This window comes from Lactuca sativa, chromosome 1, assembly GCF_002870075.4.
Source record: "Lactuca sativa cultivar Salinas chromosome 1, Lsat_Salinas_v11, whole genome shotgun sequence".
Lineage (NCBI taxonomy): Eukaryota > Viridiplantae > Streptophyta > Magnoliopsida > Asterales > Asteraceae > Lactuca > Lactuca sativa.
This window is the reverse complement of record NC_056623.2, coordinates 112,665,767-112,683,707: the sequence shown is the minus strand read 5'-3', so window position 1 is coordinate 112,683,707 and position 17,941 is coordinate 112,665,767. Positions and strand designations below refer to the sequence as shown.

At 33.1% G+C, this 17,941-nt stretch overlaps 1 protein-coding gene across 1 annotated transcript; it reads left to right on the top strand.

Moving 5' to 3' along the window:
• The first annotated feature begins 6,488 nt into the window (after positions 1-6,488).
• On the top strand, positions 6,489-9,388 carry LOC111921392 (protein NRT1/ PTR FAMILY 7.3). Its single transcript, XM_023916965.2, has 5 exons — positions 6,489-6,648; positions 6,923-7,049; positions 7,340-7,557; positions 7,725-8,287; positions 8,402-9,388. Exons 1-5 carry the CDS (start codon positions 6,622-6,624, stop codon positions 9,267-9,269), a joined length of 1,803 nt encoding a protein of 600 aa, XP_023772733.1. The 5' UTR covers positions 6,489-6,621; the 3' UTR covers positions 9,270-9,388.
• Positions 9,389-17,941: the final 8,553 nt, after the last annotated feature.

Genomic DNA, 17,941 nt, shown 5'->3' with positions numbered 1-17,941 from the left:
TTCAATGGATTGGGTTGAAAAGGTAAAATTCGGACTTCAATTGTAAAGGATTCAGGAGGTAGGGTTCAAATGGTAAATTTTGGATCATAGTTGAAAAGATTTGTATAGAGAGGGACCAGACTTGCCATTATGGGGTGAAGTTTCTAAGTTACGGGATATATAACTCAATCTAAACCCTAACCCTAGCGCAAACAAGAGCAGCCGCAACTCCCTTCTTCTATTGCTGGCGTTGCACCATCGGAGATCTCCAGCCGCCGCTTCCAATTCCCTCATCGCCACCTTGCACCACCGCCATGATGAGCGCCGCTATTGCTGCCCTTCAATGACGAACGTTGTTGTCACTGCTCCTTCTATGTCGTTCTGTTGCAGTGCTACTCCGTTGCCGACGACAACAAGGCCGCCACCGCCACCCCCCTCATTTCATGTTGCGTCGTCGCAAGTTCGTTGCCGCCGTCATCATGTTGCAATCGCCTCCGGCTGTCGCTCGCCGCCGAGAAAAGATGGTTGCGGTTTCGTTTCTAAGATCGGTGTGGACTGCCGACTCACACCTGTTCATGGCGGGGCTGTGTGGGTCGTTCCACATATGGGAGTGTGTTCCAGATCGTGTTTCGTGTTGCTATGTTATTTGGAGCCCAAAAAGGAATCATTGCCACCACCGTGAGGTGGTGGCTGCCGACGAGAAATCACCACTGCCACCGCCTTATGTCACATAATGGGTGGTTGGGCTCCCTTTTCGAGTAAAGGAGTGAAGAAGTGCATGTGCAGTCAATGTGTGTGTGTGTGGATGTATGGCTGGAGTCCTCAGAAAAGGCATCAACCACCATAGGGTGGTGGCTGCCGCCACTTGTCACCGCCGGCCACCATAAGGTGTTGATGTGTGTGTATGTTTAGCTTAGTTAGTGTGTGTGTGTTGCTTTGGTATTTTCCTTGTAAATTCTAAAATGGAATAATGAAAGGAAATTCCACCACGTTAGGGTGGTGGCTTCCGCCTCCTGCCGCCACCGGCCGCCGTGTCGGGTGGCGGTGTGCATCGTTGTATGGCGACTTGTTTGTGGTGTTTAGACAAGGGACATAAACCCTAATGGGCCCAATGAAGCCCTAATTGACATTAAAGCCCAAGCATGTGTTTAATGGGTTTAATGGACCCTAATGGATCTAAGGACTTAGCTAATGGGCCTAGCAAAACCCTAAATTGACCTAAGGAAACCCCAATGGGCTTAAGGACTTGATTTTGGGCCTATTTGGTTAAGATGGGTTGGAAACACTAATTAGGGTTTAGAAAACCCTAATGCAATGAAACCTTAATTTGGGATAATCGGGAGACACGGGAAATTATTTAATAACTTGAGATATTAAGTAAAAATCATTGGCAAAGATTAATCTAAGCGATATTGGACTTAATGGATTAAGTCCTTAGAGGATTAAGTCCTTAATGGGTTAAGTAGGAAACTTAACCCTAATCATCATTTTATGTGAAACCCTAATTTCACTTGGGGTTATTATTGGGCCTTTCAATTGGGCCTTGATGATTGGGTTGTTAATGGGCCATCCAAGGTCAAGCAATTGGACTAGAATAATTTAATGGTCCTAGAGTAAGGGCCATGTAAGAGGTTTGGGCCCAATTAGGAAAATTAGGCCATAGATGTGACATAGTTTGGGCCTTAATGATTATATGATGTTGGGCCTTAGAATGAGACCATGTATAGGCCTAGGCCCAATTTGGAAAATTGGGCCATGTATTGGGATTTGATTCCTAATTGAATTTGGGCCTACGGATTGGGCCTTGGGCTTGAATAAGCCAAGCTAGGGGTAATGTAGTAATTACCCAATGAATGTACGTATGGTTATGTATTTGGACCCAATTATTAATTGAGTGTTGTTTTGGTGTTGACAGTTCGGGAATCTGTCAGCCAGCAGCTGGGGTCGAGTATGTGGGACTTCAGCAAGTGGGGAATTGTGTCTTCAGGACTTCAGCAGTGTGAGGTGAGTTATCTTCCAGTACCGGTGGGTCTACGGCCACAATTCCGGCCACTAGTAGGAGTTGTATGTTAGATGATTGTCTTTGTGATATCATCTAGGTTTGCTACTACCTGATATGTTATATGCTGGCATGATATGTTATATGTCATAGTAGTAGAGTTCGGTTGTTAGGACCGAATGGTAGGTCAGACACCCCAGATATGTTTGACAGTATGTGATGATATGTTTATATGCTGGCATGATATATTATATGTGATAGTGGTAGTAGGAGGGGAATAGTCCCCAAGTTCGGTTGTTAGGACCGAAGGGTAGTTCGGACACCCCAGATATGTCTGATAGTATGTTTATGTTATGATATATATGTGATAGTAGCAGTAGGGGGTGGAATACTCCCCGAGGGTCGGTTGTTAGGACCGATGGGTAGGTCAGCACCCCAGAATGGCTTGACACGGGTAGGTCCACACCCCAGAATGGCTTGACATGGGTAGGTCGGCACCCCATAATGGCTTGACACGGGTAGGTCGGCACCCCAGAATGGTTGTACCGGGTGGTTCGGCACCCCAGAATGGTCGTATTGGGTAGGTCGGGCACCCCAAAATTGCTCGGCAGTATGTATGTTATGTGATTGTACGGTATGTGGTATGATGGGGGAACTCACTAAGCTTCGTGCTTACGGTTTTCAGTTTTGGTTTCAGGTAGTTCGTGTTTAAAGCAAAGGAACTGGCTTGATCGCAACGCATCACACTATGGTTTTCCGCACATGAGATCTTTGGGATTACACTCTTATATTGTTTTATGATAACATGTTTGATTATTTCTACCTTGGTTTGACATGACATGATATTAAAGATGTTTTATTCCACTGTTGGTTTTATAATGACGTATTTAAAAAAGAAATTTTTTGCCTGTATTTTTGGGATGTTACAATATATATATATATATATATATATATATATATATATATATATATATATATATATATATATATATATATATATATATACATATATACATAAATATATATATATATATATATATATATATATATATATATATATATATATATATATATATAGTTAGGTTCATATACATTCAATAAATATTGTGTGAATGTAAGGACCAAACACAATTTAAGAAAAAAAATAAAATATTAATTAATATGGCTATATTTAACTATAGAAAATAATTAAAACATTTAATTTCCCCTTAAATGATGGATATGAGTTACATATCAACAAGAAAAATAAAGTCCTCCTTCATTATCTATATGAAAATCAATATTCAATCGAAAAAGCATACTCATTGTTAAAACTCATACGATAATTATCAAGTATGTCTCATGTATATTCTTTTCCTTTATTAATTGTTTATATAAAAAATGATTTTTATATTTCACTAATGTCAATTGATAAAAGTTACACGAGCCTAAACTATTTTGCCATTACATAAGTAAGAAAAAAAAAACAAAAGGAATTAAAGAATTAAAATAATAATTTTAGAGATTTTGTTTCTCAATGTGGTATTTTTTTGTATATTATTTAAGAATCTAATCACATTCTTGTAGAATATGTTTAGTTTCTTTTTCTTTTGCACATCTATAATATGATTTATAATTTGTTTTTAGTGCTGAAAGAATGGAGTGTGGAGTGAGAACTAACTTTTGAACATGATGTAGAATTACAATCTGTTCTTGAAGAATAAAACTCTTAACAAAACCGATTATTAAAGAATGGAAAGCAGAATTGAAGTGGTTTTTGAAGAACAAAGATCAAAATGTTAATTTTGATTTCAAATGTAAATCTTCAAATATATTATCTATTTTTTTTACCATTTCAAGAATGTTGGTTACGCACTTGGAATTAATGTCTTATTCTTTAAGAATATTAAATTATTCTTCAAGAATATCAACTATGACATCTAATTAATGTTTTATTCTACAAGAATTTTTAACAAAAAATGTCATTCAAAATCATTCTTATCATCAAGCATGGAGTTTTAATTAATAAATCGATTCTTAACGATTTTCATGGTATATAAAAAGTTGTATCAACCATGAGAATTGTTAAAAGATTGTAATTCACAAGCACAAAAATGACATAAAATAAGCCACAACAATTAACTTTTAACTATTTTCATGATCAGGAAAAGAAAATCAAATATTACAAAGCGGTGAAAAAAGAAAATCTAATTTTTAAAGAAAGAAATATGTTTTATGTTTTTTGACTAATGTATAAAAAACGATTACAGTACATAAATAAAAATAAAAATTTAAATTTAAATTGATATCCCATGAAAATTTACCTTCCATATTTACTTTTTAACCATTATTACAATTAAATAAATGCAATTATACAGTAAATGCTACCACATTCTAATAATATGTACTATCATATCCCAACCCTTCATTTCTTTTAATCCAATAGACAAGAATTAGTTATACATTCATACAATATTTGAAGTTAACATTTGATCCTATCCCTATATATATATATATATATATATATATATATATATATATATATATATATATATATATATATATATATATATATATATATAGATATATATATATATATATATATATATTAAAATAGTTAAGAACTTTAAATTTATAAAAAAATAAAAAAAATAATGAACTATTATAATGGAAAGGTTTTTTTTTATTTTTTAAATTTAAACAAATAAATTTAATAAATATAAGAAACTAATTAGCTTTAATTTTAGGAATTTTAAAATTAAAAGGTAAGTTGATTAATGAGATTCATCTCCATTTATTATTATATTTATTGTAATTATTATATTAAAATATTATGTAGAATTTAACAAAATAGAAAAACTCATAAAATGATATACTGAAAAAAAATTCAAAGTAACTACAAAATAATATTTGGCAAATTGAACGAGAGTATGAAAAAGACAAAAAAAAAATTTATTTATTATAAAAGATAAACCAAATATAGGCTTAAAATTCAAGATTTGAATACTCAAAAGAAGGAAAAAGTAAATAGGAAAATTTCATTGTTTTAAAAAAAAAGATAATGTCCACGTCAAGACAGCTTAATCACACAACTACAAAGTTAGTCCATGGTGGTGGGGAACTTAGAGAGGGTGAAAGAGACAACAAAGGTTTGGTGATCAATTGGTGTTTTTATGTATCCAGTTATGTCACGTTTCTGTTCTAACGTTGATGAGATTATGTATTTTTGATATATTTTGTTTTATATGACACAGATATTCAGTGTATATCAACAGGATATTATTATACATCACATGATTTATAAACATTAATATTATATCCAAATTAACTACGGACCAATCTATTTCTTTGAATGAAATATGTATGGGTTTAAATTATTAATAGCTCTTCATATAAATGTACTAACCCAAGTTTCATTAAATATGGTATTTGGCATGAACATTCGTGAAGCAATTGAGAAGGGAGGGTGTCATGTAGCGAATACAAAGAATAACCCCCCTGCTAAATTTGTAATGAAATGGTTTTACATTTAAATATCTTAGTTTGTGCGCTTATATTATTGTCATCAACTAAGCACACAAAAATTTTACAAGGCTTAATTACAGCGATAAATTATGTAATATGTATATATTATTAACTAAGAGCATCTTATCATTTTATTTTTCATTCAACTCTTTCAATGTTTTTCATATAATATATTGAACTCTAAAATGTTCAAAAACATATTTTTTAAAAAAAATCATTTAATACAAAACCTAATTTAAGATATTTATTTAAGGATTTAAAAGTTTATTTTTCTTATTTTGAACAATTCTGGGGTTATTAAATTAGTTCAGTGGCAATTAAATTTTATATTCATTGAATTTCGGGTGACATCCAATAATTGTTAAGTTTTAAACAATAATGTGTTTTACCTTATGCTTATATGTCTCTCATTGAACTTCGTATTTTGGATGCTTAAAATATACATGTAATTAATGATGTAACTACAAAGATGTACACAAGTGGAAAATATAGCATTGCTTGTTAATGATGTCAAAAGACCAGTGATTTTTGGCACTTCAGACATCAACCCACATTCAATGAACCCTGAATGCGCACGAGGCTACAACTTGTTACACGTGAACCTGAAATTCTTGAGTTTTTTTTTGTATTTGCTTTCCTTTTCCAGCCAGGTTCTTTGTCATCTTTTTTTGTTTGTTTCTCAAGTGGTTTAATGATGTTCCTCACTGTAACACACATAAAGAGGAGAGAAACTGCAATCCATTTAAAAACTTTTTAAAAAAAGCACCTTTTAAATGAAATTTTCACTATCTTTTTCTAATGCGTCTCTTTTCATTTACCAAACAATAGCTAAGTGCGAATTTAAACTCTGGATCTCTAGATTAATTTAAGAGATCTCTATCATTTTAGTGGATTGCAATGAGACAACACAAACATCAATTTCACTGCCAACTTTCATACGTAATCTCATCTTTCACCAAACTACCTGCCTTCTATAAGGATTGCGATACTCATCCTTTATAAATACCCATCCCTCCTATTCTCCCATCACCATTGAATCTAACTCTCTCCCTCTTTCTCTCTCTAAATCCTTCTTGATTCTCTATACTTTTTGGATCTTGATAACCATATATATCATCGAGAGGAGCAACACCTATTATATGGCTTGCTTAAACATCGTTAAAATGGTTGGTTTTAGCTTGATGCTTACTCATTTTTCACATATTTAGTTTTTAAAAGCGTGGGGTTTTCATCTTGCAAACAAGTTACATATCAAGGGTATTAGCTGGATAACTGAATTCAACCCATGTCGTTGGTTCTTGTTTTTAAGTTTATAACAACACCCACTCCATGAACATTGAACGATCAATCTCATTGTTTACAATACAACAAACTAAAAAGTTATCATTTTTGTATTTTTTTAATGTGTTGTTTCTTACTCAATAACGATTTCGTTTTCAGAGGAACTTCGAGGAGAAAACCCTGAAAAAGAACGAGGAATGCACTCAGGATGGATCAGTCGATAGAAAAGGCCGACCAGCAGTCCGAGAAAGAACAGGATCATGGTTCGCTGCAATCCTCATACTTGGTATACCTTCTTTCAAAACACCAAGAATCTTTTACAATCAAGTAACTTAACAAAACAAAAATCAAATTTTGAAACGATGAGAAAATCATTGCTCCACCTGATTATCGTTATTATGAATTATTTTCCTTTCGGTATTCATCTCAATCATTCCGACATAAATCCCATATCCTTTATATGCTACATGACATGTTCGGAGCTATTACATATAAGTTTACAACCAGAACTTCTTACTTTATATTAGAATATATGCCTAACATTTGTCTCTCTTGTAATGGAAAATATGAAAACAGTGAACCAAGGTCTAGCTACGCTAGCATTCTTCGGAGTAGGGGTGAATTTGGTTCTCTTTCTAACGAGAGTGATGGGTCAAGATAATGCTGAAGCCGCGAACAGTGTTAGTAAATGGACTGGAACTGTGTACATCTTCTCCCTCCTCGGTGCCTTTCTTAGCGATTCATATTGGGGTCGTTACAAGACGTGTGCGATCTTTCAGGCCATTTTTGTCGTCGTAAGCATCTAAACACTACAAAACTTTAATCACATCATCGTTCACATGAGTGTCTGCATGGATCTTTGAACAGTGATTACGAATCTTTCATTAATCTATGCATGTCTAGATTTAGTTTTCTCTTTCCTTATTCCACCTAATATTTTCAAATAACATGACATGCGCAGGGCTTGATATCGTTATCACTGTCGTCATATATATTCTTGTTGAAACCAGAAGGATGCGGCAATGAAAAGACTCCATGTGGGACTCATTCGGGCTTTGCAACGGCTATGTTCTACGTTTCAATTTACCTTATTGCCCTTGGAAATGGAGGGTACCAACCCAACATAGCCACATTTGGAGCAGATCAGTTTGATGAGGATCATCCCGAAGAAGGACATGGAAAAGTATCATTCTTTAGCTACTTCTACTTGGCCCTAAATCTTGGATCACTCTTCTCGAACACCATAATAGGGTATTTTGAAGACAGAGGGACGTGGGCATTAGGGTTTTGGGCATCTGCGGGGTCTGCAATTGTGGGGTTGATCTTGTTTCTTGTGGGTACACCAAGATATAGACATTTTGTACCCAGTGGGAATCCTTTATCAAGATTTTCCCAAGTGATGGTTGCTTCATTCAGGAAATGGAAGGTTGCGATCCCTTCTAATGGTGATGAATTATATGAAATCGATGGCAAAGAAAATCCCAATAATGGAAGCAGAAATATTCTTCATACACAAGGATTTAAGTACGTTTCTTTTTCTAATTAGATCACCTCCTTATTTAACAAGCAAGTTCAAAATTTCCCAAATTATTTGTAGAACCATTTTTCTTTTGATGCTGATGATTTCTTTCATGCCAGATTCTTGGATAGAGCTGCGGTGATCACCTCAAAGGAAAACTCATTTGAGAAAGAAGATATTAAAAGCCCATGGCACCTTTGTACTGTAACACAAGTCGAGGAAGTGAAATGCATATTAAGACTCCTTCCTATTTGGCTATGCACAATCCTTTATTCAGTAGTATTCACTCAAATGGCCTCTTTGTTTGTCGAACAAGGAGCTGCAATGAAAACCAACATCTCAAGCTTCCACATTCCTCCAGCAAGCATGTCTAGCTTTGACATCCTAAGTGTTGCAGCCTTCATATTCATTTATAGACGAGTTCTTGATCCATTAGTGGCAAGACTAAAGAAATCTTCTTCCCCCAGAGGATTAACCGAGCTTCAAAGAATGGGGGTTGGCCTTGTTATAGCCATACTAGCAATGATAGTAGCAGGCACTGTCGAACACTTCAGGTTGAAATATAAGGACGATGATTGCCCCACTTGTGAAGGGTCAAGCACTTTGAGCATATTCTGGCAAGTCCCACAATACGTACTTATTGGAGCTTCGGAGGTTTTCATGTATGTAGGGCAACTGGAATTCTTTAATGGGCAAGCACCAGATGGGCTTAAAAGCTTTGGAAGTGCATTATGTATGACTTCGATTTCACTAGGGAACTATGTGAGCAGTTTGCTTGTGACAATTGTGATGAAGATTTCTAGTAGTGAAAGAATGCCTGGATGGATTCCTGGAAATCTGAACAAGGGTCATTTGGACAACTTCTACTTTCTATTAGCCGTTTTGACAAGTGCTGATTTTGTGGTGTACTTGTTAGTGGCAAACTGGTACAAATACATCAAGTTTGAAGGGAGAAATGATAAAGTAGAGGGCTGCCAACATGTTTGATAGGCTAATTTGATGTGTTTGGAATGATTTTTTTGTAACATAGTAAAGATACTAATAATGTATTCTTGTCCTTTTTTTCTCCATCAATTAATGCCAAAAATTATAAATTCTTATTTAAAGTTTAGTATTTTTTTTGTTTTTTTTACATTTTCTAAAGAGTCTATTTAGAATTAGTGGTATAGGTAGAGAATACAACTATTAGGTTAATAAGAAAACTTCAATGTTTTATGTTTTTTCGGTTGAGATCGAAAAGAAAGAAAGCTTTTATCTCAACAAAACAATTCCCCCTTAAATCAAGCTTAATAAAGAAAACAAAAGGCCGAATAATCAATCTATCCCCGGTCTAAAGCCTTTATTTTTAGAAGCTTCCTCTCATACTAAAAAAAACTCTACAAGTCCCAATAGTCTCCAACACCAAACAAGTTTAGGTGTCCAAATCATGTACACGATTTTGTTGATTTTACAGGTTGTGTGAAGATAGGCTTGATTGTGAATCGTTTATTGATAGTGTTTTCCCTTTGCACATCACTGAGGAAGTTATAATACATGCAAGACTATAGAATAGCTATTGATAATTAGTTTCATACACTCAGTAGAGAACCTCGAACATACTTTGGTTACGAACACACTCTTGAAGAAAACTTCCATAGAGAAAGTTATCAATTACAATGTACTTAAGATAAACAAAACCCTTGTTACTATTACATAAATACTAAGTCCAACTATGATGAACAATCCCTAAGAGATAGGGAGTCTTCATGCATATAATTAAGGAAATAATATCTTTTATTTAATTACATCTGACCCTTATCACAAAGTCTTCATATCAGCTTCTTGGCACACACGTTTCCTTGAGCCATTGTGTCGGGTCGTTAATCCTCATATTAAGGCTATTAGCGTAAACTACACTATAAGACCCCAATATTGTTTATTGGTAATTAGAAACGTAATGACATCATTTGCAATGGTGTCTTTGTTTAGCAAAAATACGATCCAACTTTTTGCAATTTATAGCTAAATAATAGTTTCAACACGGGTGTTAGAAAGTCAAAATACATAGCAATCACTATTTCCAAAAACTATTAGTAACATACTTTTATTCATCAACATCACCACATTATCAATCCTAATATTCCATTCCATCCAATTTGACAATTATGTTGCTAATTACACAACTCTAGCACAACTTACTAGTTTAACCTACATTACTCAACTTTACACATTAAGACATGATGCAATTATATCTCAGATAGTATATTCCTTCACATTTATGGTAACAATGCCCATTAGTTACAAACTATTTAGTTATTACATTTATTGTTCATTTCAAATTCCAGTTATTTCAAATTTCATACATTCTTACTAAATTTATTCATATGTAGATGTAGTAAGCTCAATCCATAACAATTACATGTTTGACCATGTTAAAATCTTTTAATCTTTCATTACCAAAACTAGATTGTTACATGCAAGCTCAATCTATCACGTACCTTTATCACGTACCTGAAAGATCTTTATGTACAAGAGTCTTTATAAAATGATATTTGCTAATGACATATGATCATATAGGGTCACACTTTATAGCAAGTTACTACTTATTTATTATTTATTGAAGTAATTTGATTATTAATAAATATAATCAAAAATTGTATTTAATTGGAGAATTATTATTTTATAAAAAAAATATTTTAACAACTAATTGAGAAATTATTATTTTTAGGAAATAATTAAAAAAAAAAAGGAACAAGACTAGTTATATTCATAAGGTATGAATGTATATATGTTGGGTACAAATTAAATTGGCACTTTGAGTAACTATCTAATTTGGACTTATACCTATCTAGTTTGAAGAATGGAATGGACGACAAACCTAGTTTTGACTTTCATGTCAAAGTCGTAGGTATAGGAAGCAAGTAAGAGTTGGTTGTTGTCTTTCAACTTACACTCCGTACAGGGCATAACAGGACCATAATTTCTTTTAATGCTAGTTTTGACTTAGTACATATGTGTATGTATATAAAGAGTGTATTAAAAGTGTAAATGGTTGGTTCTTTTATCACTTCTTCATCTCCTTTTGGGGTTGCCAAAAGCTGAGAGCATGCTCTCCATCTCTCCTCCTTTTTTGCAATGTGTAGTGTATAGTTTAAGCCCATACAAGTTACTTTTCCTTAAGACTTATTTGTTATATGTCTTAAGGATTAAGAACAACTTAATACAAGTGAAGAATAGAATGTTTTAGTGGTTAATCCTTACTTGGTAGATATACTATAAAAAGCTTCTTCTTTGGAGCTTCATGTCATATTCATCAACTTCTAATCTCCCATAAGAATCAAAGTCTTCAAATATTGTAATATTTTCCCTTTTATGGTTAATTTAATATTTCCATGATTTTAAAATGATCATTGACGGGTAAAAATAGTTTTATGTTTATTCCAATTTTCAAGCTTGTGTTGCCGTTTTTACCATTTTCATGAAAACAATTTGAATAAAACCCAACAATTGGTATCTGAGCCATTTTTTCAAGCTTGGTTAAATTATCAGATTATTTGGTATAGTATTTGTTTTTGGAAAACATTGATGGTTTTCATTTTGTAAAAAAAAAAATCATATATATTTTCTATGACAACTTTATTATTGCTATTTTTTTAGTGACTAAAGTTTACATGCATTTATTGTTACTAAAGTTGTCTTTGAAAAACAAAGTGTTGTTTTATTTATTTTTTGTATATATATATATATATATATATATATATATATATATATATATATATATATATATATATATATATGTTTGTGTGTGTGTGTGTATGATTTATATAAACTAGCCATTGACCACTTGTGATGTTGTTTGTCTTAATTTATTAAAATGGTTGTAATATTTATTTATTCATATAGTATGTAATAATTAAATGGATAATTTTCATTTTTTTATTTTGTAGGTAATAGGTTAGTTTTATAAATAGCTTATTTTTTTTATAAAAATGTTATAAGAATAAAGATAGTGGCCATTTTGAAGATCAAAAGTCCATAAGCTTGACTTTATTTTGGTTTAGTAAACTTTATAAAATTATTTTTATCAATTTGCTACAACATGTTGAAGAAAGTGGAAGCATGAAGACATTACAAGAAGTCTGGGTCCCTTAATGTCTTTAGGAATGGATGTAGCATTTTTGTGATGGCTCACAAAATGTCACTAGTTTATGGTTGGTTTGTGCACATATGTTTTGTATGCTTGTGTTGTTTATATTTTTGTTGATATTATGTTATAATTGTAAAATTAGATTTCACATGCAAAATAATATTTTGAATATAAATAATATCAAAAGGAGTTTGATTTTAATGAAATTTATATGTTAGCATAAGATGGTAAAATATTTATAAAAATAAGATAAATTTTATCGTTTAAAAACTAGCTAATGGTAGATTTCATGATTAAAATTATGTAAGTTTAAAATTGAGATTTTACAGACTTATCAAACTCCAAACTTTATTTTATAAAATAAAGTTTTGTTAAAAGGTTAATAAATGTTTTTAAGCACTCAAACGTCCAAACTTAATACTAGATATTAAATTTAAAATTTGATAATCTGAATTATATAAAATTTGGATTTTATAAAATAACATTCTTAAAATGTGATTTTAAATAAAAGTATATATCAACTACTAGAAAACAGACATTTAATGACATGCAAATAATGACACACACTAATTTAGGATACACAATTTTTGTGTGTCCTAAAAATAATGTCAGATTTCCAATATTTGAATGATATAGGACACACATTTGTGCGTGCCCTAAAATTAGTGTCCAATAAAAAAAATTAAAAATGCAGAGGGCACCTATTTTAAAATGGGTGTCGTGTATAGATGTCGTTTTATATTTTATTTAATGAAACGCGAGTTTTATTCTTTCGCAGCTTAGGGGGTAATTAAAATCCCAAAAGTTTGAAAGGCCACCATTTTATCCTCTACCGTATTTCTGTCGTTCTTCTCTCTCACTCGATACCTTAAAAAACCCTTATATCATCACCACTCCTCTTTTCTCCCACAACAATATTGCAACATCACCAAGTCTATGATCTCTCACAAAAAATGTCTCCAACTGATGTCTCCACCCACTCTCTGCCCTCACACTACTTCTCTTTGTTAAATATGAAAAAACCTTCAACCGGAGAACCAAGAACACTTCTTTTTTCTCCCACACCAGTCACCAGTCGGTAGAAATCAAGGAATCTCGTGCCTAGCAGTCAATATTCACACGCCCTTAGAGTCGAGAGAATTCACATACATCATCGCTTCAGTAGTCATCACTCCTCTTAACTATAAGTTTTCCATCTTGCACTTTACAAAAATCATATAAAAATCTTTACGAATCTCTGATTTTCGAAGTGTGTTCTAGATTTCACTTGTATTTAATGAGTTCTTATAGAACTCACCTTCAATTTTGAAAGTTCAAATTAGGTTCAATTTTGAAAGTTCATGTGATTATTACCAAGATAGGGTTGATAATTCAAGAAAGAATAGCAGTAGTGAACAAAATTTTTTGGAGTTGCCAAAATGGCATCATTAATGGTTACTCGTCAAGCTGCTAACATACTCTGTGTGACATCCCCATTTTCATGGCAAGAAAAGACCGATTTTGTTTATGCTTTATAAAAATCAGAGTACCTCTTTTAATAAAAATGTTGCGGAATTTGTTCCCAGTAAAACATGATATATACGTTATCAAAGCATTTCAGAATAAAAGTATTTTTATTCATTTTAAAACATTTGGGATGTCATCGTCAATACAGAAACATAAGCATAAATAAAACTTACATTCATTATCATTAGTGATTTATATCCCCTTAATCTCTCAGTGTAATGTGACTTCATATCAACACCTGTGATATAAATAAACTGAGTGGGTCAAGTTGGGAAACCTGGTGAGTACATAGGGTTTTCAACCCACAATAATATAATTATTATGTTTAATCATCAAACAGTTAACCCAATTACCCATCCCCATTATCTTCTTTACTCTTAAGGATCTACCCTAAGAATCAACTATTTCTCATTCATTCATTCCTAAGGATTATCCTAAGGAATAGGTACGAAGTCCATCGTTGTCAATGACACAGTTGTCAAGCACAGCTACTAGTTCTATCACTTAGGCACAACTGCTAGTTCTCTCACCCATATCTCATGGTATATATCACCTCTTAACTCATCATCCAACTCATATTTCATCTACCCATGTTTTACCCAACATATTATGTAGATATAAATACATATACAATTTAAATCATATAAAACTTATATATAATCGTTCATCCAAAATAGATAGCAAGTATAAAGATAATATGCACACATGGCACATAGTTTATATAAAATACTTAATATCTATGTGTTAGATGAAAGGTACCATGCACTCACTTGAAAAAGTGGTGATTCCGAATTCAGACAGTGCTTCGTTACTCTTAAAACAATTTCCCGTGACAAAACCTAGTATCAATACCACTATGGTTTACTCTAACGTTAACCGCGACTAATTAATAGTCAAGCTATTATTACTATTATATAAGCGTTAAACAATACTCTTATATAACTCATAATAATAGCCCAAATAATTATTTTAAAGTCCTAATAATGTTACTATAATTAATTAGAAGTTATATTAAAAATAGTGTAGGCGTAGCTCACTTACATCAGGTTTTATAGAAATTCGAGCTTCACTTGGAGCAGCGTTTCCGAACCGAAAGACCCTTTTTTCTCGGGACTCCGGAAAGCCTCGGGGCTTCCTTTGGGTGCTAGGGGGTTTACCTAGGGTTTATGGGGGGGGAGGGGGTTGGGGGTAGTGAGAGAGACTAGAGAGAGAAAGTTGTAGTGGAATGAGTGATGAAGCCGGCTACCTTCGCAAGGTATTTATAGGGGCTAATCTCCGGACTACGCTGGGCGTAGCCCTTGGTTATGCGGGGCGTAACTCAGATAGGAACGATAGATGGCGAGACCTCGGTGAGACGTCGTGTTCACTTCTCGGACCACACAAGACCGAAGTACGTTGGGTGTACCTGGTTTCAGACGCGGGGCGTAATGTGAGGCAACGTGTCGCAATCCGAGGTGAGCTCATCGAACGGCTAGGATTCGACCACGTCATCAATGTCGCATCAGATTTCGCAAATTCACTTCCCGACTTCTAAAAATCATAACTTTCGCATACGAGCTCCGTTTTCGACGTTCTTTATATCCACGCGTAGGTGGGAACGTACCTTACAAGTTTCCTTTAGACTCCGTCAGCTAATTTTGACTTTATTTTAAATTTATATTTTTAACAAGCCGGGACAGGATTGGTCCCTTAAAAAGTCATAACTTCTTTATCCGACGTCCTTTTTCGTCTGTCTTTTTATCGTTACGCTACTATTAACGAGATCTTTGATTCTTGTTTAGGTTGTGTCGGCTAAAAATCGCTCATTCTAATATTCAAACTTCGCGTTGTATAATTCTAAGCCAAAACTTTGAAAAATCATAACTTCCTCATACGAAGTCAGATTTGGACATTCTTTTCATGGACGCTCTCAGTTTAACATATTCTACGCTTTCATTTAAATCGCTAAGGCTAAAAGTCACTCCATCATAAATTCACTTATTACATTTCCCGGTGCCGTGTCGGTTCTGTCGCGAAACTTCGACAGGTCATAACTCCTTCGTTATTACTCGGATTTGGGCGTTCTTTATATATACGGGACCCTTGTAACATATACTGCAACTTGGTTAAGATTATTCCTTCTAAATAATCTTCCATCAAAAACTCAGTTTGATGCTTATTGTCTCTAAATTGACTAGCCCCTGAATCTGTGGGCGTTACAATTATCTCCCCCTTAGGATGATTAAGTCCTAGAATCATAAACGAAACAGGGCAGTATACTGACTCCATACGTTATCTCTTCATCCTAGGTAATAATCGTAACTTCCTTGTTTCTTCGAATGAGTATCTAATTCTTGGACTCCTTGACTGTAGGCGGTGCTCGATCTTACACTTGCCCCTATCTCACGTTAGACTCCAAATTATGATCTTCAAGTCACAATCTTGATCATCACTGGATACGAACTTAAGATAAGCTCTTTTATTACTATAATGGAACGATGTATCATATTCTAATGACCTATCATCGTATGTTGCAATGCTTAGACTCTGGTCTCTTAGAGTCAAATTCCAGAACATATTATACCTTCCTTCATGTTCTAATGTGATATAATCACATCTTAAAAGGTAGCATTCCTAGCTACAATAAACTATCGTGATACCTCTACTGATCGCTTTGATTGTCTTTCACTTCAAGCTTCTAGCTTAAGTCAGATGCTACATCGCACTTGGTTCTCTTAACCATTTAACATACTTGTCTTAGTCAGACTTAATTTGATATAACACTAGGGTTAGAATAACAATCATCTTCTTAGTCATTACCGAAACAATGGTAATGACATACTAGAATAAAACGAAATCAATTACTAGCTTCTTGGTAACCTTGTGACTTTCCCTGGTCCAAGCGTGAGTCATGTGCTTCCGGTAGCATAATAGGACCATACTTTCTTTTAATGTTAGTTTTGACTTAGTACATATGTGTATGTATATAAAGAGTGCATTACTAGTGTAAATGGTTGGTTCTTTTATCACTGCTTCTTCTCTTTTTAGGGTTGCCAAAAGCCGAGAGCATGCTCTCCATCTCCCCTCTCCTTTTTTTGCAATGTGTAGAATATAGTTTGAGCCCATATAAGTTGTTTTTCCTTAATACTTATTTGGTATATGCCTTAAGTATTAAGAACAACTTAATACAAGTGAAGACTAACATGTTTTAGTGGTTAATCCTTACTTAGTGGATATATTGTAGAGAGCTTCCTCTTTGGAGCTTCATGCCATATTCATCAACTTCCAATCTCCCATGAGAATGAAAATCTTCAAATGTTGTAATTTTTCCCTTCTATGATTAATTTAATATTTCCATGATTTCAAAATGATAACTAATGGGTTAAAATAGTTTTAAGTTTATTCCAATTTTAAAACTTTTTTGCCGTTTTAGCATTTTTGTGAAAATGATTTTGAATAAAACTCAATAATTTGTATCAGAACCATTTTTTCAAGCTTGGTTAGATTATCAGATTATTTGGTATGATATATGTTTTTGGAAAACATGAATCGTTTTCTTTTTGTAAAAAAAAATCATGTATATTTTCTTTGACAACTTTATAATTGTTATTTTTTAGTGACAAAATTTTACATGCATTTTTATTACCAAAGTTGTCTTAGAAAAACAAAGTGTTATTTTATTTATTTTTTTATATATGTGTGTATGATGTATATAACCAAAGTGTTGTTTTATTTAGTTTTTGTAGAAGTGGCAAAAATTGACACGTCCCGAAAATCTAAACGAAATAAATGGGTTTGGGTTAGAGATTTTGACACGTTTAATTAAATGGGTTGAAACAACACGACACGAATATTAAATGGGTAAGGTTAGGGTTAAAATTTTCAACTCGAAAACGACAGGAAAATAACTCATATATATATATATATATATATATATATATATATATATATATATATATATATATATATATATATATATATATATATATATATATTGTATTGGGCTAAAGAAACATATTGTGCTGTAATTGTATTCAAAGGGTATTTG

Coding starts and splice junctions, on each gene's coding strand:
- LOC111921392 (XM_023916965.2), top strand. CDS start 6,622: ATGGCTTGCTTAAACATCGTTAAAATG. Junction 6,649..6,922: donor GCTTAAACATCGTTAAAATG/GTTGGTTTTAGC, acceptor TTTCGTTTTCAG/AGGAACTTCGAGGAGAAAAC. Junction 7,050..7,339: donor CGCTGCAATCCTCATACTTG/GTATACCTTCTT, acceptor ATATGAAAACAG/TGAACCAAGGTCTAGCTACG.